The 26,106-nt window shown below is 41.0% G+C and overlaps 1 protein-coding gene across 7 annotated transcripts in view; it reads left to right on the plus strand.

Moving 5' to 3' along the window:
- Positions 1-26,106, plus strand: part of WNK2 (WNK lysine deficient protein kinase 2) — a 309,344-nt gene that overhangs the window by 180,821 nt on the left and 102,417 nt on the right. For 3 of the 7 annotated variants that reach the window (XM_019505037.1, XM_019505038.1, XM_019505039.1), the window contains exons 8-12: positions 5,865-6,061; positions 8,918-9,076; positions 20,358-20,549; positions 22,343-22,879; positions 26,036-26,077. In XM_019505037.1, coding sequence (XP_019360582.1) covers positions 5,865-6,061; positions 8,918-9,076; positions 20,358-20,549; positions 22,343-22,879; positions 26,036-26,077 — 1,127 coding nt within the window. The remainder of the gene's footprint in view (positions 1-5,864; positions 6,062-8,917; positions 9,077-20,357; positions 20,550-22,342; positions 22,880-26,035; positions 26,078-26,106) is intronic. The other 4 variants (XM_019505040.1, XM_019505041.1, XM_019505042.1 and 1 more) reach the window with 4 other exon arrangements.

The following is a 26,106-nucleotide window of genomic DNA, read 5'->3' on the forward strand; positions in this document are numbered from 1 at the left end:
GAGGGGGGAGGGGACCATGGGGGAGGCCCCGCCCGGCCCCAATGCCTCATTCATAGTACAGGTGCTGGCCCTGGGCTCTAGCTACCCCTGGCTGCAGATCGGGGAGGAGCCAGGCAGGGTTATTTTGTCCCAGGTGGCACAACTTGCTTCATAACCAAGTGCGTGTCCAAGCATGTGTGCGGAGGCAAAAAGCCTTAGTTCAAATTTGCACTGCTTCTATTTGAGCTGCTGCATGTGCATGTGGTTGCATGTGTGGACACGCTCTTGAAATTTATGGCTGACACTTAAGTGGTGCTAGTGCAGAAGAGGACCGATTGATTATTCAGGGTGATGTAGGTAATGATGTGGAATGGGGCATTAAAAGTGAATTGAAGTTTAACCATTTTTGGTTGTCTGAATGAGGAACTACACAGTCTCAATTGCAGAACCAAGGGAGTTGTCTTTATTTCTGAGCTTCATATTTCTCTTTAGTGATTCAGGGAAAAATGCAATTTCCTGCCCATCAGAAATAATGATTAAAACCTTCTGGGTTGAGCAGCTTCTGTCAGCAAGACCAATTCTGCTATCTGACAGAATTCCTGATTTGTATGTATTAATTTGTCATTGCATGCTAAGAGTTAAAAATAAACAACAGCAAACAAAAAAACCTTCACAGACAAGGTCAGCTTCCAAACTATTGCACCTGGCAGCACAGTTTGGGGAGCAGGTGAGCAGCCAACAGTGGGGAAAGAACACGTCAGGGATTATTTAGAAAAGCTGGATGTGGACAAGTTTGTGGGGTCAGATGTGATGCACCTGAAGGTACTAAGGGAGTTAGCTGATGTGATTGCAAAGCTGCTGGCCATTATCTTTGAAAACTCGCAGTGACTGGGGGAGGATTAGAAAAGGGCAGATGCAGTGCCCATCTTTAAGAATGGGAAGAAGGAGGATCCCGGGAACAGCAAACTAGTGAACCTCACTTCAGTCCCTGGTAAAATCATGGGGCAGGTCCACAAGGAATCTATTTCTAAGCATTGGAGGAGGAGGAGGTGCCCTAGGAAGAGTCAGCATGGATTCACCTAGGGCAAGTCATGCCTGACCAACCTGATTGCCTTATATGATGAGATGATTGGCTCTGTGAATGTGGGAAGAGCAGTGGACATGTTATAACTTGATTTTAATAAGGCTTTTGATACAGTCCCCCCACAACATTCTTGCAAGCAAGCTAAAGAAGTACAGGCTGAATGACTGAACTAAGTTAGATAGAAAACTGGCTGGATCATTGGGCTGAGAGGATAGTAATCAATTGATAAGGGGCTAGGCGAACAACTATTCCCTAAAGTGTCCCCAGGGAAAACTAAGAGCAGTGGTCATAAACTCCTAAAAGAAGGTTTTAAACTGGATATAAGGAAAAACTTCATGGTTCATGTAACCAGACTCTGGAAAAGGCTCCCAGCAGGGATGGTGCAAGTACCTATACTGGAGATCTTCAAAAAGGATACTGGATACATACCTTGCTGGGGTTATTTAACCAGAGCAGTGGGGCTGGACCTGATGATCTCATGAGGTCCCTTCCAGCCCTGAACTTCTGGGAATCTGTGAATGACTATCTAGTTGGCAGCCAGTATCAAATGGAGTGCCCCAGGGGTTGGTCCTGGGGCTGGTTTTGTTCAATATTTTCATCAATGACCTGGAAGATGGCATAAAGCGCACCCTCAGAAAGTTTGCAAATGACACCAAGCTAAGAGGAGTAGTAGGTATTAGGGCTGTGCAAAACTGCACCATTCCATTTCAACTTGCATTTCAATGAAACAGTGTTTCATTTTGAATTTTGTTTCGGTTCGAAACCACTGTTCCGTTTTGTGTTGTTGAAACAGTTTCGCTGTTTCAACATTTCACCCATAAGCTATAATGGGGAAGCTTGAAACGGCCTACAACTTTGTCATTTCTGGCCTGATTTGGATGAAACTTGCAGGAGTGGTAGCCCTTTCTGAGGGCATGAAGTCTGCCAAGTTTTAAGGAGATTGATAGAGGGGTTTCAGGGAAACTGCACCTCAAGCCGTGGACAAGCAAAACTCATGACATGGGTGACAGTGTGTGTGCGTGTGTGTTAGTTAAGGTGCAGCAGGGTGAAAGCTGCAGGCCTGCTAGCCCCTTCTGAGGCCATGAAGCCTGCCAGCTGTCAAGGAGGTAGGTGCAGGGGCTTCTGGGTTCTGGGGCTCTGCATCTCTGGCTGCAGACAGGCAACACTCATGACATGGGTGTTTGTGCAACTGACTGTCGGCCTTAGGGCACAAGGGGGTGAGAACTGCAGGCCTTCTAGGCCCTGCTGCAGCCATAAAGCCTGTCAAGCAGATAGGTGCAGGGGGAGTCTGGGCTCTGGGGCCCTGTACCTCTAGCTGCTGACAGGCAAACCTGGAACACACTGCTCAGTAACTGACACCAAGGCAGAAAGCAGGGCAGTTCAAACAGTACTGCCTTTTATGCAGTTTTTCCATCTCTCCCCCAGAGCACTGGGATTGGAAGAGACCTCAGGGAAGGATGACTGTCACTGGCCAGCTACACAGTCAATAATGAGAGCAATCCTTCCCCTTCCCTCTCCTTACTTTAGTTTCTGTTTCCCTGCAGGCAAGCCCAGCTTGAGCTTCAAAACTTGAAACATCTCAAAAATTTCAGAATGTTTCAACTTGCCTTGTTTTTTGATTTGAGGCTGTTTTGAAGCTTTGTTTTGTTTTGATTTCGCTGTTTCAAGCTCAAAATGAATTGAAACAGTGTTGAAGTAAAACTGCTGGTGAAATTTCATGCAGCCCTGGTAGATATGTTGGAGGGAAGGGCTAGGATTCTGAGTGACCTAGACAAATTGGAAGATTGGGCCAAAAGAAATATGAGGTTCAATAAGGAGAATTGCAAAGTCCTGCACTGAGGAAGGAACAATCCCATGCACTGATATAGGCCAGGGACCAACTGGCTATGCAGCAGTTCTGCATAGAAAAGGACCAGGGAGTTCATGGACAATAAGATGAGTATGAGCCAACAATGTGCCCTTCTTGCAAAGAAAGCTAATGGCATACTGGGCTGCATTAGTAGGAGCATTTCCAGCAGATCAAGGGAAGTGATTATCCTTCTCTATTTGGCACTGGCAAAGCCAAGTCTGGAGTACTGTCTAGTTTTGCCGCGCCCTAAAAGGATGGGGACAAGCTGGAGAGAGTCCAGTGGAGGGCAACTAAAATCGTTTGGAAGCTGAAGCACATGACTTGAGGGAACTGGGCTTATTTCTTCTAGAGAAGGGGAAACTGAGAGGAGATTTAATAGCAGCCTTCAACTACCTAAAGACGGGGTCAAAAGAGGATGGAGCTAAACTGTTCAGTGATGGCAGATGACACAACATGGAACAATGGTCTCAAGTTGCAGCAAGGGAAGCTTAGGTTAGATATTAGGAAAAACCCTTCATGAGGAGGCTAGTAAAGCACTGGAACAGGTTACCCAGAGAGAGGGTGGAATCTCGATCACTGGAGGTTTTTAAGACCAGACTTGACACAGCCTTGGCTGTGGATATATAGTTGGGGCAGGTTCTGTTTTGAGCAGGGGTTGGACTACATGACCTCCTGAGGTCCCTTCTAACCCCAATTTTCTAAGATGCTGTCCTACCTTGGAAGCTGTTAAGTTGGGGGAATGCCCTTGTAATGAGTTTTACTTAGTTAACCCGCTTCTAAAAATTCAAAATACAGACCCTGTTTATTCTTCAACTCGGGTATCTTATAAAACGTTTTTTCATTATATTTAAGTGAGTTTGTAACCTTAAACAGGAAACATAATTATAGTGGCTTCTGCACAAAATAACTGACTTTTACATAATAACATATTTTAACTTGTGTATAACTTTCAGAATGTTACAGTATTTATAAAACCTTTGAAAATACAGGACTTATCCTACATTTTTTTTCTGACCACATACTGAATTCATATATGCTTACTCCTTTGAGAAGCCTTTCATAAAATACTACATTAGATTTTTTTTTTAAATGATAGCTAAATTAAATTAATTGTGCTGGCCAGTGGGCTGGCAGGATTCTAAGTGCAGGTATGTATTAAGACTGGAATTTGCTTTCTGGTCCACTATTTGTGATGTATTCCTATTGTAATTTGGCAATTCAGTGGCCCAAGTCCTTGGAAACTTGTTTGGTGTTGAGACTAAAAGCTCAATAAGTCACTTCCCTATCTATCTCATGTGCTATTTATTTTTTCATTCTCTCCCTAATTTAATATCTCTGTACAGCATGGTGTGCCATAAATATCCACATTTGACTCAGACTCTGCTTTATTGATGAATGTTTATTTTCTAGCTTTATTTGAGATCTTTGAATAATTGTTTATAATGAATTGAAATGCTGTATGCTATAAAATCACAATATTGTTTTCTTAGGCAGAGTTTGATTATTTTAAACTGGAGATGCATGTGTGCAGAGAAATGGGATTAGCTTTTCAAAACTTGGTTAGGAGTTGAGTTTCTAAAAATGGAGAGGGCTTGAGACCTTGGTCACCTTTTATTCAAACTCAAATAAAGCCTTATTTAGGTGGTAGAGGAATTGGGAAGATGGGTGGTTTGAGACAAAATAGTAGCAGTGGATGTCTTCAAATTAAAGCTCTTTAAAAAAAACGAACAAACTGTGGTGTAGGTCAGCTACATTTACAACTCCTCCCTGCTGTCACAGTCATTGTTTTTGTTTTTTTTTTAAACTCCATGGGAAGAATGGCTGCCATCTTGGTTCTTTCAAGTATACATATAGCTTTAGCAAAAGAATCTAATTAACTGTGCAGATATGTTGTACAAGTTTCAATAAACTTGAAAAGGCCTCTAATATTCAACAAAACCATTATAAGCCTTATTTCCATTTGACAAAAATCCCAGTCTTGCCCAGTTCTCAGTTGTGCAATTCTTCAGATTAGTCAGGATAACTCTGTATGTTGTAAGCATTGACAAAGCTGTGAATTGTGCTCCTAATCATTAAAAACTTAGATTGAGATGGCTGCTTATATTAAGCAGTTTTATTTCATCCAGTTACGTTGATATTGAATTCAGGTATGCTAAGGCTTTCTACTTGTAAAGGACAACATCAGGAAAGATCAGGATTTATTAATGTTGTTTAGACCTGAGTTGTAATTTCAATGAATCTGTTCTTCTGTTATTTACTTTGCATGTGTGGCAATTGGGACCTAAAATGGTAGGACAAGTGAAAACTTAAACTCTTTGGCTCAATGATTTTTGGGCATTGTGCTGAATAGTGCTATGGGACTTATGCTGGAGCAAAAAGCCAGAGTTTGTTTTTCCTATTGTTTTGTTCCCATTGTACATCTTACTTCTGATCTTTCTTGTTTTCTCTTGTCAGTATTCCTTAGTTGAGGTAATAGTATGCAATGAAGCTGATTTATAAATTGGCTAAGCAAATTGTGCAGCATAACATATTCCATAATTTATTTTAAATGGAAATTTGCAATACCAATAACCAAAAGGGTGTTAAAACCACCAACTCTTTAAAGGCAAGGCACTGAGGTCTCCTCTTTGCTATGGAAATAATAATAGACTGCAGTATATATATTATTTTCATCCTATAAGATTCATAGAACACTTATAGTTCTTAGTGTTAGTGCTTTATCCCATCAAAGGAAATATTTGTGTCTAGCTTCATAGAAAAACCAATAGGAGATGCTTGTTTTTTTAGCTTACAGGGAGGAGGATGTGCCTTTCATGGAAAATAACATTTGTATTGTGTAACTTTTTTTTATCTAGTGGAAATGGTCAAAGCACACATTGACCTCGTTGTTAAAGCCGTTTAATATTTTGTTTGATTTCTTAAGCCCTTAATAAAAAAAGATTTTTCTTTCAGCTGACAGCACATTTGACAGTGGTCAGGGGTCCACTGTTTATTCAGACTCGCAGAGCAGCCAGCAAAGTGTCATCTATTCATCTATTCCTGATTCAATACCTCCTGCTATTCAACGGGTTTACAGTCCACCTCTAAGTGAGAGCCAGGCTTTGCCTCATAGTCTTCAGCAACTAGGGCACTACCAACAGCCTTCAGGAGTAAGTAACTTATTATGATATTAAATATTATCATTATTTAGCAAGTTGCTTCCCCCCCCCCGCTTTTTTATACTGATTTATGCTGATTTATTTTGTTCATGTATTCCCAGTTTGACTTACAAATGTCTCTTTCATTTTGCTATAAGAAGATAGAGTATTTCTAAGTGTGGTTACTTTGATCAAGGAAATGGTTTTAGCGTTAGGTATAGCACTTCCTACAGTATCATAAAATGGGCCTCCATTTATTTCATTTCATTTCATTGGTTTAATAGCTTTGCGCTTACTAGAATTCAACTCATGAGCATGTTTGTCTGACAGTTATTTTTTGGTTTTGGTGTGTGTGTTCGTTTACTTGCTTTTTGTTGTAGCCATATATTATTGTTCCTGCACTTGTGCAAGAGCCCCTTGAGTCAGAAACTTCCTCTTGCTGTGATAAAGGTCAAGAATCTATTCACTGCCTTTCCCGTCCTGTGTTTGGACATAGCATTGCACAGAGGAGAAGTAGTACTTCTGTTATTGAGGCTCCAAAATCAAGCACCAGTAACCCAGCCAGATGCTTACTCTTCTGTTCATGGTATGATGACCCTAGCCAGCAAAAATTAATGGAATCATCGCTGCAAGAACAATCGTGTGCAGTCAGACATAAACCACCAGATTTCATGTGTGAGAGAACCAATATAGGTGTAGCGTGTCCTTCAGGAATGCCAATGGGGCATGGCTTGGGTGTGAACCAATTACCCATGATGCACAGCACTTACTGTAATTATCGTCGCCATAGTGATTCAGCAGTGACTTTGAGTCCAAATGTAATGTCATTGGCAAAAGAACTGATAATGGAAAATGCAAACATCTTAAAGAATAAAGAAGAGGAAGCAAGCAAGTCACAGTCAGTGACATTGGAAGTCTCTGAAAATCCCACTGAGTTAATGATACTTCAGCACAGTTGTCGGGCCTGCTTAGCCCATCTGCTTCCTACTAGAGACTATCCAAAAATGTCAAAGTTCTTAATGCCTGCACATCTGAAATGTGCTACACCCCTTTCTCATTGGCTTTGTAACACAGTGTCAAAAAGCTCAGTATCTCAACCTCTTCCTCAGGGCCTCAGACCTTGTGGCAGAAGCTTAGACCTGCCTTTATTACATGAATCTCTCCAATGTATTATTAGCCAAAAAACTAACTGTGCTTCTGGGAGGACTACAAGAGTCACAGAAAAAGCCCTAGATTCTGAGTCCTTCAGATGTTGAGAAGCCAACATGCCAGGACACTTTCAGCCCTGCCACAGTTTGTGTTGGCAAAACATCACTGAAGGAAAAGAAGAAACTGGAGACTCCATGTGTACAGAGCAGTGAAAGCAAGCTAATTAGTAAAAATCTTACTCAAGATGTGGTAGGTAAAGTCCTTCATTTAATCCTTACTTAACCTTGTAAGAAGAAAAGTTGAATCCAAGAATGAAACTGTCTCGTGATCCACTATATTACCCTGGATGCTTCAGGAATGTCAAACTTTACCCTGCTTTTCCCTTTTTATATTCCAAAATGCCTGCAACAAATATAGAAATAGGTTTACTCTGAAATGTTCCTGTGAATAGCTTCAAACATAACCTAGGGCAAACAATTTCATCTTTGGCACCTGTAACAAGCTCCATCAGCTGCTTAAACCACCCATCCTATGCATATTATTGTTGGATGCAATATTTTGTCCTTGTTTATGTAAAACAAAAAATTAACAGCTTTGAATATAACAATAAAAAGCACTTTTTCAGCAAAAGCTCTCATTAAACTGAACAGTACAGCATAGTGACTTGGAGCAAGCCCACTCTCTTTCACTAATTATCTGTGGATGTTTTCAGTAATTGAACTTAAGTGCATTCTTCTTTCTTCCTTCTCCCCCTTCCCCTTGTTTATTGGGAGTTGGAAAGAATGAGAATTGTTTAAGATTTTTGGTCATGTTGATGTTTTTCCTAAATGTTTAGGTCCAAGTTGGGCTTCGCATTGGATTTTCATCATTTTTCTGTTTGTGATAGCCCAGATATAAGCTTGAAAAAACCTTGACTTATTTTTTTTTTAAAAAACAACCATTTACTACTTTCCTACTTAAGGAGGACATAAACTACTGTAGCAGTATAGCATCAAGCAGGAAGAGAGGGGTTATTAGTGTTTTGTAGGAATATAAGTTCAGTCTTTTAGATCTTAAAATGTATATGTATACCGTTCACTTTTATTAATGGATTCCCTGGAGGGCCTGTATATATTAAGAATTTTTCTGATTTTTTTTTTTTAAATTGTACTCATTTTACCTTTTTTTTTTTTTTACTCTTCCTTTATTTTCCTATATCAATTTCATAACCACCAATTAAAGAATTTGAGTAAATGTCCTGACAAGTTTGTTTTTAAAAGCCCATTTTTCCCACTGAACCCATAATTTATTTTTTAATAATGAATTGTCAGCCAGTATATGTGCACTTCTAGTGGCAGATGATGGAGCTTACCTGGGTTGTGGAAACCAAATTCAGTTTTTTATATAAATATTTACCCTGAAAACAGAATTTTAAAATCTCATTAAAAATCAGGGCCTGGACACATGCCACTGGCCTTTTATACCAGTGTTAAATATATATATATATATTATGAAGAATATAAGCAAGATTTATATTTATATAGCTATTTATATATTTTTATATATATATATTTTTTTACATATATAGTCAACATAAACTTTCCTTTCCTTGCTTATATTCTTCATTTCCTTTTCCTTGCTTTGGATTAAATATTTAGTGGCAAGCATGATCTAGATAATTTTTTTATTTTCTAGATTGTTTGCATTTTTCCCTAAAATAATATATTTTCTTTCATCCAGCCTGGACTTCCAGTAGTTCAGACTCCACCTGCTGCTGCTGCTCTGTCTCAGCGACCACAACATTATCAAGAACCAGCAATGACCTTTCCGGTTGCACAACCAACCACAGCTGCTTCATTGCAGATGGGTCAACAGCAGCCTGTATTAGGCAGCCAACAGGTAAAAAGCTATATCCTTTGATCGTAGCTGATGACTGAACTCTTTCCTATTTTATTCTTTTCTGTATTTTTATTTTTGGAAGCTTCTTCCTTGGAAAATGTGTTTTGCTACGGCAGCATTGTCCAAGGTCTGTTTAGAAACTTCTAAAAGATCTTGAGTGCTTACTGCATAGGACTGCTGTACTGACTGTTTGTTAAAACATTTAAATGCAGTAATTTGGTTTTGAAACCTTGCTTCTGAATACATTTTATTGCCTGGACAAAAAAGTTTAAATACATGAACAGATGCATGTTCTCTTTTCCCCTGGTAGTTTCTGTGATACAATGGTTGGCTGCTTTTCAGAGTAGAAAACTTTAGCATCAACCCTGTAACATCTGTAGTGGAGATGGACCATAATTAGATACCTGTTTTTAAATAACATTCCTTCTATTTAGTGAGTCAAACATTAATCAGTCTTTCCCCCTGGCATAACAAGGAATAACGGCCACAAGTTGTTGGAGAGTAGGTTTAGACTAGACATCCGCAATTACTACTTCACAGTTAGGGCGGCTAGGGTCTGGAACCAACTTCCAAGGGAAGTGGTGCTGGCTCCTACCCCTGGGGGTCTTTAAGAGGAGGCTTGATGCCTACCTAGCTGGGATCATTTGAGCCCAGTTTTTTTTCTCCTGCCCTGGCAGGGGGTCGGACTTGAAGATCTATAAGGTCCCTTCCGACCCTACTTCTGTGATTCTCTGAGTAGATGATGATGATGATTTGAAGATGGCAGATTTAAAGATAACAGCTAGAGTGGGGTGAACAGATGCATCTGTGCCCCGATGAAACAGCAGTAGAAAAAGACACTCACCCAACTTGGCATTTTCAAAGTGTTCTTTTATAGGTATTGGCATCCTTTGTTTCAGTGCTTTGTGGTTTTTCTGTACCCAGTTTCTGTTTTTGCAGTTGTTGTTCTTCTTTTGTCTTTAGCTTATTTTAGCCTTGGAGTGTTCTTGTTGCCTGTCTGGCAGAATTTCTTCTTCTTTTATCTCTTTTGTGCTCTCGAGCTTCAAAGGGATTCTTCAGCCATTTGTTAGTTACTAGCTGGTAATTTACACTTCTGGCACCTTGTTGCTTACATAAACAGTTAAATCTTCTCCCGTTTTTATGCCATTCTCTCACCATTCACCCTTTTACATACACTTATACATAAAGGATATGCAGAGTTCATTCATTTATGTCAAGCAGAAGGATACGAAATGGAGTTTTCAAGTTGCTTACAGGGCAAGACTAACATGGTTATATTTCACTATTATTACACTTTATGTTAACATCAGCTACATTAGTTCAGTTCATGCTATACCCCTGGGCATGCAGTGGTAGCAGTAGGGACCAACATGAGCAGCTACAACCCTGCACACTGGTTCCAGGCTTGCCCATCCAAACTGAGCAACAGCAGTAGCAGCTGGGCAGAAACTGCTGCTCAGCACGGGGGAAAGTGCCCCTGCCCCCCCCCGCCATGGCCAGGCTGTTTTTGTTGCAGCTGCCCAGAGCCTGTGCTGCGCTGCACTGGGCTGCCCTGCAGCTCTGTCACCACCACCTGAGAGCTGCCCTGCAGCTGCTCTGCACTGTTACCGCTACTGCACTGAGCAGCCCAGAGGCGACGGTGATGGAGATGCAGGGCAGCCAGGTACAGCGCAGGCTCTGGGCAGCCGCGCCAAAAACTGCCAAGTGACAACGAGTCAGAGGGGCCTCTTTGCACCATGCCAAGCAGCAGTTTCTGCCTGGCTGCTGCTGCTCAGCTTGGAGGAGCAAGTCTGGAGCTGGTGCTGGGGCCCAGGCTGAGCAGCAGCGGTGTGGGAGAGAGACTGCTGCTCAGCTTGGAGGGAAAGTGGCCCCTCCCCCTCCTACTGCCAGTGCTTCCTGGTACAGCTGTTTGGAGTGCTCACAGGGCTGCCCTGCATCTGCTCTGTGCTGCCACTGCTGCCCCATAGGGCAGTCCAGAGGTAGCAGTGAGTTGGCAGCGACGCAGGGCAGCCCTGCGCAGGCTTCAGGCAGCAGCACCAGGAAGCGCTGGTGAGGAGGAGCGGAAAGGGCTGCTTTTCCCCCCATGCTGAGCAGCAGTTTGTCCTGTGCTGTCACTGCTCAGCCCAGATGGGTGAGCACAGGACACTTAGGGTCAGGGCTGTGCATACTGGTCCCAGCCTGTACCGTGGAGCTGGGGTGGGAGGAAGTAGGGGCGGATGGGCGGGAGCACAGCGACACCCGGGCAGGAGCATGTGGCCCGCACCAGTGTCCTGGGGCCAACGCCAGCTTATGCTTTGCCCAAATCGGCCTCCCCTTTGTTGAACCTCAAGCAGCTATCAGAACATCTAAGTCAGTCAGTGAATATTTTATGTTGGTGTTCCTGTCTTATTACTAGAGGCACCCAAGGTATTTAAATAAATGAGGAAGTTATTGTCAGTTATAAATTGCACTCTTGTCCTGGATCAAGAATTTGGAGGTCCTTTTCCAAAGGAACATAAGGTTCAGAGGCACACTTTTTGATTTTAGGTATTTGATATATTTGTTTAATCATGATTTGACATGTACATACAGCCAGTAACGTGTCTTTGTACAGTAAAATCTGGCAATTTGTGGGGTGTTTCCAGAATAATAATTCCCCTAGTGTCCATTTGGGTTACTGAGATATTGAAATCTATTTTTACATAGAAAAAACCTCTTCCATGCCGGGACAAGTAAGAACTACAACTGAGATCTCCATTGATTGTACAAGGATATATTGAGCCACTAGTACAATACATACATCTATCACACCTCAGTATCATAAAAGTGTTGATTTGTGAGGAATCTCCACAAAACAGCTTCAGTCAGTGCATGGGCCAAGCATCATTTGTATAGGCAGATTTACATTTGTAATGGGACATTACTGCTAGCAAAGCAATCAGCTCTAGTCTCACTCCTTATCACCCTTTTTACCACAAAAGTTGTAGAGAGATACTGTATTTCTAGCATGAAGGTAGTAGCTGCAGATATGCATTTAATTTTCTTGTGAACTGGGAGGTTTTTGTTTTTTTTTTAGATGAATCTCAAACCCCCCATGGTCTTAGAAGTATTGTTTTGTTCCTATTTTCCTAATGCACAAAATATTCTCATGTTTCTTACTAGCTTGGTCTAGTTACAGACATCTGCATAGTGGTCTCATGAGCTTTCTGCTGAATCTTCAACATTTGCTATTTTTTTTCCACGTGCAAATGTTGCTTTTCCTGCTCTGGATTGGATTCTTTTTCTTCATCACACGAAATAACATGGCTGTTTCTTGAAGCCCTTGTCACAGATGGAAAACGAACTCAAATATTGTCAGTCTTGGTCTTTCTGATTTAATCAGACCACATTACTCGCTGCTTCTCTTCTCTCGTCCAAAATAACAACTCACCTTGAATATATTGGTGCATAATGTAACATGCCATATACACACTAGACACTGTAATACAAATTTAGGCTTGGGGCTAAATGGAAGTGCCCTAGGGATTAATTTGACCCAGAGGGACTGGCATTCCGGGTCACAGGCAGACTTGTGTGTGTAAAATAAATAAATAAATAAAAATTTTAAAAAAATGCAATTTTACTCCAGAAATTTGGAAACCTCACTCAAGAAAGCAGTACCATGGGAAGAGAATGTAGCTAATTTGTATGTTTCGGTTTGCAAGGATGTAGCTTTCAGTGGAAGAACATCAGGACATTATATTCTTACATTATAGGTAAGAAGATTGGTGTAATGGCTATTCTTCATTGCATTAAGTGCTAGGTAGCAAATATAGGAACTCAGAAATTTCTTTCATCTAGTTAACTCTGTTCAGTAGACTTTAGATCTGTGAACTAGAAGGTGTAGAAATAGTGGCTCTGCATATTAAGCTGGGTTGAAGACCTGTTTAAGGCCCAGATTCAGTGAAGCACATATATTTATCAGATGCTTTTACAAATGCGTGCGCTTAGGGGCCTTGTTGACTCTGCATTTACACTTCCAGTAAGATGAATACAATAAGAGAGACTAATATTTTAAGATATTTTTTTTGTCACCCTATTCACAATTAGAATGCCAAATGCTATTATATAGCATTTTCAGTGCACCTATGTAATTTGAAAGTATTTCCATTGACTTTCAATGAGACCTTTTGATCCAAGCTCACTTAATTGTTATTGAATATCCTAAAGGAATGTTTTTGATACATGAACAGAGACATGTACCACTAGGGAGAGAAGCAGTCTTCTGTTTTAAATAAAGCTTGCTTTAAACTGGAGAGGATTTAGCCGAAGTGCATTATGAACAAGCAACACCTGCCTTCTTTTATGTTCCTAGCTTTTAAAGAGTAACCATTTTTACTCTAATATTAGATGACCCTGATTTATAAGACAATCCCCCAATAATTAGATTCTGTATGTGGAAATTTTATGAATTTGGTATAATTTTCTAGGTGTAGAATCTAATTTGTTGGAGCTTTGCCTTGAATTTGTTCCCCTCCTTCCCCCACTCCTACAACAGGGAAAATGAATCTGATGTAGCCTCTTTGTGCTCTACCCTCCTCCCACCCTTACTATCAGACCCTAGCACATGGATGTGAGGAGCTAATTTGAAATAACTGATCTTAAAATAGAAACATAGCTGTAGCAATTTGCATACAGTACCTATAGACTAAGTTCACCCAGAATTGATAGATTTTATTTCTTTTTAAGTGTTGCAAGTTTTAGCAAAGGTGCTCTATAAACACACTTTTAAGTAGCACTTCGGCACCTACTTTATATATAGAAAAAATGAAGCATGATATTAATCCAAAGCGAAAAGGCTTGTGATTTACTGTTTAACTCATTGGGATGGTCCCTAGCAGTCAACAGCATTTTGAGTCATAGTGACCCCATAGCTCAGCACTACTTAATATGTGTGTACTCTAGATTATTCCACTCCTATGTCTCTTTCTCCACCACCCCCCGATCCATGTACTATTTAACCCCCCACTCATGACTCGAACTGGGTGTTTTTGTCATGAGTCCTGAGATGCTCCCAAGAATTTATATGCAGATGAAGTGCAGACCAACTTAGTCTAGCTTCACCTTGTGAAGGACAGGGCCATGCTAATCTTATGTGACAGATTGAAAGGGGCTGACAGGGATCTGTTTGGGGCCCTGATTGGTGATGTTTGCCGGACATTTGAGGCTGGTGAAGAAACAGAAATCACTGGAAATAGGAAAGAAAGGTGCAGCTTAGCTGTGGGGGTACACAGAAAATCAGAATGTATTTAATGTAGTAGCTCACCATTACTTGGGGAAAAAGGTGCTGAAGGGGACCTACTCATCTAAGCGTGAAAACCCATATATCTAAGATATATGGGTTTTACCATATATCTTAGATGAGTTGCACAAACTTATCACTGGTAGGTTCCCATCAGCATGTTTGCTTAATATGGGCCATAAACTGTATAGACATGCTCAGTGTTATCTGTATGCTTAGTTTCCATTACTGAGCACATGCTGCTTTTGGCAATTTAATGATAAACAGTGTAATTGGTGTGGCTTCTTTGTGTGGGCATATAAGATGAGGGGCTTTTTCCCCTTGTGCTGGTTGTGGGGGGATTCTTTATGTATATTCAAAGGCCAGTGCTCAAGAAGCTCGTGCACAAATAACTTCATTTGCTTGCAGAAATTGTGTGCATGTGCAGAAACAATTAACACAATATACAAGTGTCAGTGCTTTTGCACATACAAAAAGACTGAGGCTTCAGTCAGTCTCTTCAGTAAAAAGATGATTGAATGCTTTGTTCCAAGGAAACCATTTCCTTGGTTAAATTTGCATTTTTTTAATACCTTAATGTTGTCACTGGAATTCTGGGGAACTTAAGCAGATAAACATTTATGACAGTATTATGAGTAGAGACCTACTCAAATTGCAATTGTGGATTTTGCAGAAATTGTGACTGGAATAAGTGTGACCTGGTGGGAGCTCACATGACTGGAACACTGTCATGGATGGGTACAAACTGTTCAGGAAGGACAGGCTGGGAAGAAGAGGAGTTTTAGTTCACCTAAAAGAGCCATTTCACTGCTTAGACCTCCAGTATGAAACTGGAGATAGGCCTGTTGAGAGTCTCTGCGTTATGGTTACAGGAAAGTGTGATAAGGGTGATGTTGTGCTGGGTGTCTGCTATAGACCACCAGACCAGGAAGAAGTGGTGAATGAGGCTTTCTTCAGATGGCTAGTAGAAGTTTCTCAGTCACAAGCCCTGATTCTCATGGGGGACTTCAATCACCCTGACACCTGCTGGGAGGGCAGCACAGCAGTGTGCAGGCAATCCAGAAAGTTTTTGGAGAGTGTTGGGGACAACTTCCTGCTGCAAGTGCTGGAACGGACAACTAGGGGCCATGCTTTTCTTGACCTGCAGCTCACAAACAGGGAAAAATTGGTGGGGAATGTAGTAGTGGATGGCAACTTGGGCAGTAGTAACCACAAGATGATTGACTTCAGGATACTGAGAAAAGGAAGGATGGAGAGCAGCAGAGTAAGGACCCTGGACTTCAGAAAAGCAGACTTCAACTCACTCAGGGGACCCATGGGCAGGATGCCCTGGGAAGCTAGTCTGTTGGGGAGAGGAGTCCAAGAGAGCTGGCTGTACTTTAAAGAAGCCTTACTGAGAGTGCAGGAACAAACCATCCCAAAGCACAGGAAGACTAACAAGTATGGCAGAAGACCAGCTTGGCTTAGCAGGGATCTCTTCAGTAAATTAAGTCACAAAAAGGAAGCTTATAAGAAGTGGAAATTTGGACAAATAAATAGGGAGAGGTATAAGAGCATTGCTCGGGCATGCAGGGATGAAGTCAGGAAGGCCAAAGTGCAGTTGGAGTTGCAAGTAGCAAGGGGTGTGAATAACAAGAAAGGTTTCTACAAGCATGTTGGTAACAAGAGGAGGATCAGGGAAAGCGTGGGTCCCTTACTGAATGGGGGAGACAACCTGGTGACAGGATGCAGAAAAGCCTGAAGTACTCGGTGCTTTCTTCATCTCTGTCTTCTCAGGCAAGGTCAGCTCCCACACTACTGCACCAGGCAGCACAGTTTGGGGAGGAGGTGAGCAGCCAACAGTGGCAAAAAAACAGGTTAGGAGCTATTAAAAAAGCTGGACAAGTCCATGGGGCTGAACGGGATGCACCCAAGGTTGCTGAGGGAGCTGTCTCAGGTTGCAGAGCCACTGGCCATAATCTTCGAAAACTCACGGTGGTCAGGCCAGGTCCCAGATGATTGGGAAAGGGAAAATATAGTGCCCATATTTAAGAAAGGGGGAAAAAGGAAGATTTAGGGAACTACAAACCAGTCAGCCTCACCTCAGTCCCTGGAAAAAGCATGAAGCAGATCCTTAAGGAATCCATTTCTTAGTACTTGGAGAAGAGGTTGATTTAGAAATAGTCCAGCATAGATTCACCAAGGGCAAGTCATGGCTGACCAACCTGATTGTCTTCTACGATGAGATGACTGGTTCTGTAGATGTGGGGAGACCAGTGGATGCGGTATTCCTTGATTTTAGCAAAGCTTTTGAGACAGTCTCCCACAATGTTCTTGCAGGCAAGAGTGGGAGTGTTGCTCGCAGGTCAAGGGTAGTGATTACTCCCCTCTATTCAGCATTGGTGAGGCCGCATCTGGTATACTATGTTCAGTTTTGGACCCCCCACTACAGAAAGCATGTGGACAGATTAGAAAGAGTCCAGCGGAGGGCAGCAGAAGTGGTGATAGGGCTCAGGGGCATGACTTATGAGGAAAGACAGAGAACTGGGCTTATTTAGTCTAGAGAAGAGGAGACTGAGGTGAAGCGAACAGTTATGCCAGAACAGGAGGTGCCTTGAGGCACAGGAGATCTCTGCTGTGGTTGGACTTCCTCTTAGCTTGGGCACCAAGGAACTTCGAGCAGCTTGTCCATGGGGTGTTTCCCTCAGCTTCCCCTCCATGCCTTGATCTTAAATAAAATGAGGGTCCTGGGATGGTATGAACAACCGGCAAGAATGCTAATGTCGTTGGTACTCTTGGGGCTCCCCTATATCCTGTTCATGCGCCAACCAAGGTCTGGCTGATGCAGGTGTCCCTGCCCCCCAGGGTAACATGGCCTGATGCCTTTGACCTGCTCTGGGGTTTTGATGATGCCAGACCCATAAGTGATTCCGGAGCCTCATAATTCACTTTTGATTGCATTTAGTTCATCAAGCCTTACTCCAGGCACACTGAGTTTTTTCAAAAATTAACAGAGTACATAATTAATTTGTTCTATATAAATAAAGTTCAAAATTAATCTTGTAGATAAATAAGGTTCATAATTAATTCACTGGCTCTCTTAAATAAATAAAGTTCAAAATTAATTCATGATGGGTAGCAATTGGGTCACAGCCCCCAGTTAATTCCTGGCTGTTCAGCAGTCCCTGCTCCAAGTAATTCACCCACTCAAATCAAACAGTCCAGCCTTAGTTGCTTCTGTATGTGAGGTTCCTTACCCACCCCAAATAAGTAGTCTGCAGCTTTTCAGATTAGCGCTGACCATTACTTTAAAGCATTATGCAATTTAAAGGACAGACAGCATCTTTGCTGTGCCCGTGAGTCAGGCCACGGTCACTATCCCACTCACATGCCCTCTTTTCCAGTGTCAGGTTCTGGGGTCCATTACGAGCCCTACTGTGGCCAACCCTTGATCACCGGGTGGCTGGATACCTCTGTGGGTTTCCAGACTGGGAAATCAGCTCAATTTCTTGCCAATCTTGTTGGTGTTGCAAGGTTGAATGCAGCCGCAGTACTCAGTTTCCTCGGCTCCACTTGCATTTTTCTAGCTGGCTCTGGGCACAAGTCAGTGGCGTAATGTCCTGTGCTCCCCAATAGCCTCAAAGAACAGGTGCTTATAATTTGCAGCAGCAGTACTGCTTGCTGCTTTGCTTCCGCCAGCTCTGCACCTGTAGGTAAGTGACGGCCATTTCCTGCCCTTACCAGGCATTCTGCTGCATTCCTCTGGTGTCCTGCTGCGCCTCTTGGGGTCCTCCCATGTCAGGACCAGTACACGTGGTGTACCACACTGTTTACACAGGGGATTTAATAGCAGCCTTCAACTACCTGGAGTGAGGTTCAATAGAGGATGGAGCTAGACTGTTCTCAGTGGTGTCAGATGACAGAACAAAGAGCAACAGCCTTAAGTTGCAGCAAGGCAAGTTTAGGTTAGATGCTAGGAAAAAAATTCTCAGTAGGAGGGTAGTTATACATTGGAACAGGTGACCCAGAGAAGTTGTGGAATCTCCATCCTTGGAAGGTTTTAAGACCCAGCTAGACAAAGCTTTGGCTGGGATGATCTAGTTGGGGATGGTCCTGCTTTGAGCAGGGGGTTGGACTAGATGACTTCCTGAGATCCCTTCCAACCCTAATTTTCTATGATTCTATGAGTTCTAGGTTTGTTGAGTAATGTGTGCTAGTAGACGTTAAGTAACCAAATACAGGTCCAGTCATGTGAACCAAATCTGTCCAGGCAACACTAAATCCTGGTTAGTAAGAAACATAAATCATTATGCTGGTAGTCCTCAAACAGTTATAACCTTTCTTGAATTTTAGTTGTTTTGAGATGGCCAAGGTTTCTTTTGTGTGCATGTGATTTAAAGGAAGAAAGAATTTTTATTGAAGCATTGTGATAAAAAAGCACCCAATCAAGACATTGTTCAGTTGCTGCATCTTGGAACCAGAAAAACTGAAAGATGTTTGCATTTAACTGCTCTTTTTATTTTTATAATTACATTTTTAACATCAGGAATACTGTCTTTTTCAGATGCATCCAGCATTAACTGAGATGGCTGAAGCAGGATAGATCATTACAAGTGAAAAATATACAAAGTTTGTTATTACTGTTTATTAAGTTGGCCACATTAGCTATTCCTTTTTAATTAAATTGTCAGGTTAACCCTGACTCAGAGGAACTGAGTTTGATCTCTGTTGTTATGACTGTGGAGCCTCTCAAGAGATTCATAATCATTTATCGGAAGGGGGCAGTACTATTAACTCTGATTACACATTGGCTAGTCTCAAATGAAAATAAACAATGGTACACATGTAAATCCTTGATTAAAGTCTAGGCAGGAGTCAGTTGAATTGAAAGAGGCTTTCAATTGAGTCACCTTTTTTCTTTTTTCTTTTGTGCATACTTAGGAAACTAGATTTGCATGTAGATGCTATCATATCTTTATAAAATACAGCATAAGCTTACAGTAAAAGTTTGGGAGCAAGGGGTATCTGTTGCTGAAAAAGCTAATAATTACCTCTTGATACAAAGGAAGGACTTACAAATCTTGATATAGCTAAGCTTTCAGCTCCTAGACAGTGGTCTCTGTAGACCAGGATTCAAGTGATTATAAAGTTACATTGTCACCTGATCAATTCTGTGAAGATTGGAAGGATCTTTTATCAAGAGATTTTTTTCCTAATAGTTTGAAGCGTCTCTACACATTTGTTTAAAAGCAGAAACAAAACTAAACGCACAAAACAACACCTCTGTGGATATTCTTCCTTGTTCTGTTGCTCACCTTTCATTATTGATAGGAGAGTACAAGTCATGTGCTTCTTGCTGTCAATACCCATCCTGTGCTGGGAAATGCATGTGTGTTCTTGGTGGGTGAGGAGAAAATACTCTATATCAGTGGTTGGCAACCTTTACTGACCATAGTCCAGGATAACTCCACTTGGGTCAGGGGTGGGCAGGCACTAGGACCTATCCATTGCTGCTTGGGATGGGTCACACCACCAAAGCCCCGTGTACAAAGCCATAGATTGCTGACCCCTGCTCTATACAATTGGTACTATTTCCTGTAACTTTATTGCAGTAAGAATATTTTATTCCTTTATCGGGCAACCTATATTGTATTATGAATTTACAGTAAATTTGAATGGCTACTATACTTGCTGAGTCAGTGTTTTACTCTAAAATGTGTTTAGTTTGGTCTGTGTATAGAACTCTGAGGCCAATGGGGATTTTTGAATCTGACCTGGCTTGTTTTAGCTTTCTCCAAGATTTAAAGTGTCTGTCTGATTTTTATTAAAAATAACCTTCTCAGACAGCTGGATATTTTGGTATGCATGTTTTATTTAGATGCAACTTAAACCCTGTTCAAGAGTCTGGATGTAAATTGAGAATGCCTTTTTACTAGTAGTACTCCATACAAGTGGCATTTCTGTTATAACCATGCCATCCTAACTGGGAAGACAGGTCCAGTTAGCTGACTGTTTAATATGTTTTTTTTTTTTCTCTTGTAGCAGCAGTCCATGGCACAGCAAGCCTCCCTGCAGCAGATTCTAGCCAGCCAGCCAGTTTGTCCATTGCAGCCTGCAGCCCATTTGTTACCCCAGTATCAAACCCAGAATTCTCAGGTGGCAGCTAACAGTATACAACTAAAACCCCTACAGATTTCTACTGTGCCACAGGCTCCTCAAGTCCCACCCACCCAGGTAAAGTACTTTTGAGATATCACTGGACAGTTATCATTTAGAGGTATGCCTCCTTCAAGTAGAGCTTTCTGGTCACTGATTAATGTAACCTGCATCAGTTTTCAACCATTTCCTGAAAATGTTAAATTATACTTCAGCATTATGTAGCTTTTAAATGTTACTTATATTTTTCATGATTTTTTTTCTTAGTGAATCAGAAATGTTCTGTGAAGTAATCCTAAATCTTGCCTGTTTGACTTGATTAATGTTAGTTATTAAAATTACAATAACTGTAGTTCTGCATTTTTTCCTTCATGGTAGACCCTCTTTCTCATCCCAGTCTTAAGAACATGAACATTAGCCCACTCTTATGTTCTTAAGCTCCTACCTTCACTTTCTTTTCTACTACCCATCCATCTCCTTTCCTAATTCTCTGCCTCTCTCCATTACCAGTAGCAGAGATGAACCTTTACTTTGGCCTCAAGTGGTGACATTCCTATTCAAGCCACTCAGTGGGTTAGCTAACAATGGGTCTTAAGTTGTGAAGCAGCTTAAACAAAAAGGAAAAGCAAGTTGCTTCTGTGATGTACGCATCTTTTGGCATATTACCAAAACAGACTAAAGGAAGCAGTGAACAAAATTTTCAACATTTGCTTCTAATACATTTTTAAATGGCAAATGAAATCCTTTCAATTCCAAAAGGAAGGTATCTGCCTTAAATTTCCTATGAAGTTTTAAAGCAACCTTACTCTAAAGAATTTCTGACTTAATTGCTACTTGTTAATCTAATACATCTGAGCATGGCCATAAAATTACTGAATTATTCAGTTTTTATTTTTTTCTTGGACTTTCAATAAAAGATACACTCCTATATTTTTAAAACAGGTTATTATGGCCTCTCTTGCGCACAGTATTGCCATTGACTACAGGAAAACTTACCCTGAAGTACTTATGTGAATGTTTTAAAAGGGTAAATATGATATTAAAGGCATTTTAAAAATTAGACTCTGACTGTACAAGCACTTGTGCATATTGTAATTAATTTGCTTTTTGGTAGGGAAACTAATTGCTCTCATAAGTTTTTGCAGGATGGGACCATAGTATGCAATATCCCTGGTGGTGCATGCCAGAGGCCTGAAGGCATGTTATGTTAGCTTTAGTTGTTGAGAAATGTTAAATTACAGGCTGGCAATTACAGGGTAGTTATAGTTTGCTATGTTATTGGGAGTTTGTGTATTTAAGAATTGTTTTTACAGCTTTTTCTGTACTGCACACTTGCAATATGGGCTTTAAAACACAGTTAATTTTGCATATGATAGGGTTACATTTTAAAACATCTTTATAGTCTGATTTTTGTTTGTTTCAGAATAAAAGTAATGATTCTGGTATTTGTAGGTTGCTCTGGCTGCTAAATGGTCTCAGATATAGTTGTGAATTTCTAGGATTTAAAGTGGCCAGATCTTAAATTCTCCTTTTGTATCCAACAATGTAAATTGTTTTTATGGATGTTTGTAAACCTCAGAGATTGGACAGAAGTGACTAAGAAACTGACATAAGTATCATGGGTGTAGGTTGTAGCTGTGTTGGTCTAAGGACATGGGCAGACAAGGTTCTTTGGGTGAGTCTGGTATCTTTTATTATCATTTTAATTGTAATTTAAGTTGGTCTAATTAAAAGAGATCAGTGTCACCCAAAGAACCTTGTCTACATAAGTATCGTGGCACACATGATTTACGTACTTATATGGCAAATGAAAGTACTTTGTACCATCAATGAAAACATTTGCAATTTATGTGATATTATATTTTTTTCAGATTCCTCAGTTTCCTGTCATTCCTGCAATTACTCCTCTGGCAGGACTTGACAACCTTCCTCCAAACCTCTCTGATTTACCTGCTGCAAGTGTACCCCCTATTCCTGCTCCTTCTCAGTATTTTACTCCAGCTGTGATTTTACCAAGCCTTCCCATGAACCCTGCTCTGCCTCTGGCACCAAACTCCCCTGCCCTACCCATGCAGGCAGTCAACCTTCCTCATACTACTGTGGCTTCTTTGGTCTTGCCTTGCCAAACAATAGTGCCAAATATGCCAGCTGCTCCAATACCTTTACTTGCTGTGGCTCCACCGGGAGTGTCAGCTTTGCCAACACATCATGCAATATCCCAGCTCTCCCAGATGTACCAGACTACCTTCCAGCAGATAATTCAGAATGAAGCTCCCTCTCCCCATCACACTCAGAGCACGCAAGCAGTTTCGCAGCAGCAGCAGCTGCCTCCACTTCCTCAGTCACTTCAGCCAAGCATAATTCATCTTTCAGAACAGACTATGTCTGCATCCGGGGCTGGTAACCAGGTAATCCATTTGACATTGGACTATCAGTACTCGAATGTAGGATGGTTATTGAAAGCAGCAGTTCTTGTAAACTGTTCCATTGTTCCATGGCCTTTTTGTTACTCGCATTTAAGATGTTTTATTCAGATTTATTGTATTGGCCAGGAGATGCGGTATGAAATAACTAGTGGTCAGACTAGGGTTAATCAGGTGAATCTGTTGCTCGTCTTGAGACGGTGTGGAATGAATTTCACAGGTTTTATGAAAGTATGGTAGTCTATTAGACTCTGAGAAGGAAGGAATAGAAACACTTGAACTCCTTTTTCCTTCTCCCCCTCTCCCAGCTAGAAGGAAAAAAATGGTCATGCGGAGAGGATGGACATCATGGTACAGTTACATAACTGAGAGAATATGAAACTGCTATTTTAATATCCATACTACAGTACATGCATGGTGTCTAGGTGTAGGTTACTTCTACATACGTATGTGGGATTACAGATGTAACTGAGCCATTTTGCTGATGTGGGACTGTTCACGGATAAATGTTGTTGTCGTGGTGGCTTTTTTTCTTTTTAAATTAAAGTAACTATTTGGCGAATGCTTTTCAGAAAGCTGCTGAAAAGATGTCTACCAATAAATAATACTAGGTGCTGGTCTCCTTCTTCCTCCCCCCAACACCCTCCCAGTCCCTTAGAACAAATGAAGCATAAAATAGGACTTCTAATATTAGCACTACTTAGAAGATAAGTAGGTTCAGAACTTGGTAATGAGTCTGCACATAATAATACTATTGTCATCTTCAGTGTGATGACAATGTGAAATGCTGCATGACCCAAGCAGAAGAAAGGACTAAATCTGTTAAGAATTGCTTGCTTTCAAAAACAAAGGTTGGACAAGCCTGTATTCTTTTACATCTCTGTTTACTGTAGCGTCTGGATTAAAATTCATAACATTCCATTTCCACCTACCATTTAGAACAGTAGCTCCAGTATTCCACATTATATCTACACTTCTGTCTTCAGCCATATATTTGGTGCAGAAATATTGTTTGTGAAGAATTATAGCTCATTTTGGGGCCTGATAGGTTTTCGTCTGAACTAAGCAATGGTAATATTGCCATTGTTTTAAAGAGCTGAATCAGGCCCACTCTGTATGGCAAACATCATGATAATGATACTGATATTCCTAAACAAGTGTTGACACAGTTGCAATTTACTAACAGGATTCTTCCACAGATACTAAAATATTTTATTAGGATGAATAATTGCTAATCCAAATGAAATGAGAGAAGTTGCCCAGTGTACAGAATATTCAGAACATGGTGTTCAGTCTTTTAAAGCCCTTTTAGAGAGAGTTTATTTCCATGAATAAAGGCATTCCAGTTCAGTAAGTCTGTTTTCCTGATACTGATGGGTAATACTTGCTTATTCCCTGTCTCTCCTAGGTAAAATGCACAATCTGAAAATTACTAATTATTCTGGGAATAGTTTACTGTGTGCTTTAAAGTGGTTAATACTGAAATAAAAAAAAAATACCGGTATTACCTTCTCATCTTTAGCACTGAGCAAACTGCTGTCCAGAGAGTTTTTTCATGTTAGGCTCTTCTGTAACCCCATTTCATGATATAAAGCATGCTGTGCCTTTATTTCTACCTACATTAAAACTTATAGTAATAATTCAGACTAAAAATCCTTATTGTGGATACAATATATGTAGTAATGATGACAGTATGTGTCAGTATGCTTTATGTACATAATACCTCTAGGTGCAATAATAAATTTAAAAACACCTGTAAAAATCAATAATACAGCATGTCAGTAGTAGTACTTAAGAACCCTCCGTTCTGTACTTTCCTTTGCTTCTCTCCCACATTCCCACACCTCTTCAGGAAAAGCTTGAAAAAATAAGTAGGTTTTGAAATATGCCTTGGATATCAAACTCTGAGCCTTTTGAAAACAAATCCCCTTGATGTCCCTGTGTGGAGAATGACTTGTCCTTAAATGTACAAACTAAAGGACTGTTAGTTTGGACAACAGTTTGAGGAAAGATGTGGTCTCTAAGATGATCAGAAGCCACATATAGGTCCTGATACCACAGGTTACTTCAGCATCCAAATAAATGTCCCACAAGGAAGAAATCCACTGAGATAAGTATTAAAAACTCATGTACAAAGTTAATCAGAAGTGTTTGCAGCACTGAGGTCATAGAGCTGAATAGTAGTACTTTCATTTTAATCCTGAAGCTAAATGGCAGTCAGTGCCATCTATGGAAAGCTTAACAAATATGTTCATTGTGCAAGATATAAACAAGCATCTTGAATAAAGCCTGAAATGAATAGCCCAGTGCATTGTCTGTGCTGCTATGAGGGTTTCTTTCTCCACCTGCATACCTAGGCTTGAAGAAATAGAGTAGATTTCCCAAGAAATGGCATACAACTAGTGTGTTGAATTTCTAAGAAGGATCCAACTTTGTTTTGCATAATTTAATTCCTGTCAGTTAAGAAGATATAAAACCTAAGTAGGTAATAATCTGACGTCATCTTTGCTACACTTTGGTACAATGGTGCTCAACCTCTGGTCCGTGGAACCATGTCATCCAGTCTGTGGGGCTCTCCACAGATCTGGAAATGTGGTGGTGGGAGAGCAATAGCAGTATTAATTGCTCCCAGAACTGTAGCGATGTAATGCTGTCAGTGTTCCCCTGATATCAAATTTCTGGACCCAGGGGGAGCCCCATGGTTTACATGACATGGCCTGTACACTGGATCGTGCTAGCTTGTGTGGTGGTGCTGCAACTGAATCTGGTGTCTGGGGTTGGCCTGGTGTACTGGGTTGTACTGATGCACTGAATTGCACCAGTGGACCAACCCTGTGTCCTGACTCCATGCCAGATCTGGCCCATAGACTAACCCTGCACATCTGGCCTGCATAGCTAGCTAGGTTGATCACCACTGCCTTAGTAAACTTTGTAAGAAATGCCCTCTGTTTTACTTTTCCGTTTAAACTCTTTGTGGCTCCCCCTTTCCACTTCCAACAAATAAAAACCATTCAAGCATGTTCTCACTGCACAGTTATAAATGGGTTTTCATTAATAAGCATGGCCTTTGCACTTTGACTTGAATGAGTCAAACACCATAAAGAGAGGTTTTCTTAATAGGTCTTTATTGTATTACAACAGATTATTGGACAACCTCAGTATGCTTTGGAAACTGGAGCCCAGGTGCCTATAATGCCAGTACAGCCTTCGAT

Source organism: Gavialis gangeticus, unplaced genomic scaffold, assembly GCF_001723915.1.
Source record: "Gavialis gangeticus isolate Ggan-Ray unplaced genomic scaffold, GavGan_comp1, whole genome shotgun sequence".
NCBI lineage: Eukaryota > Metazoa > Chordata > Crocodylia > Gavialidae > Gavialis > Gavialis gangeticus.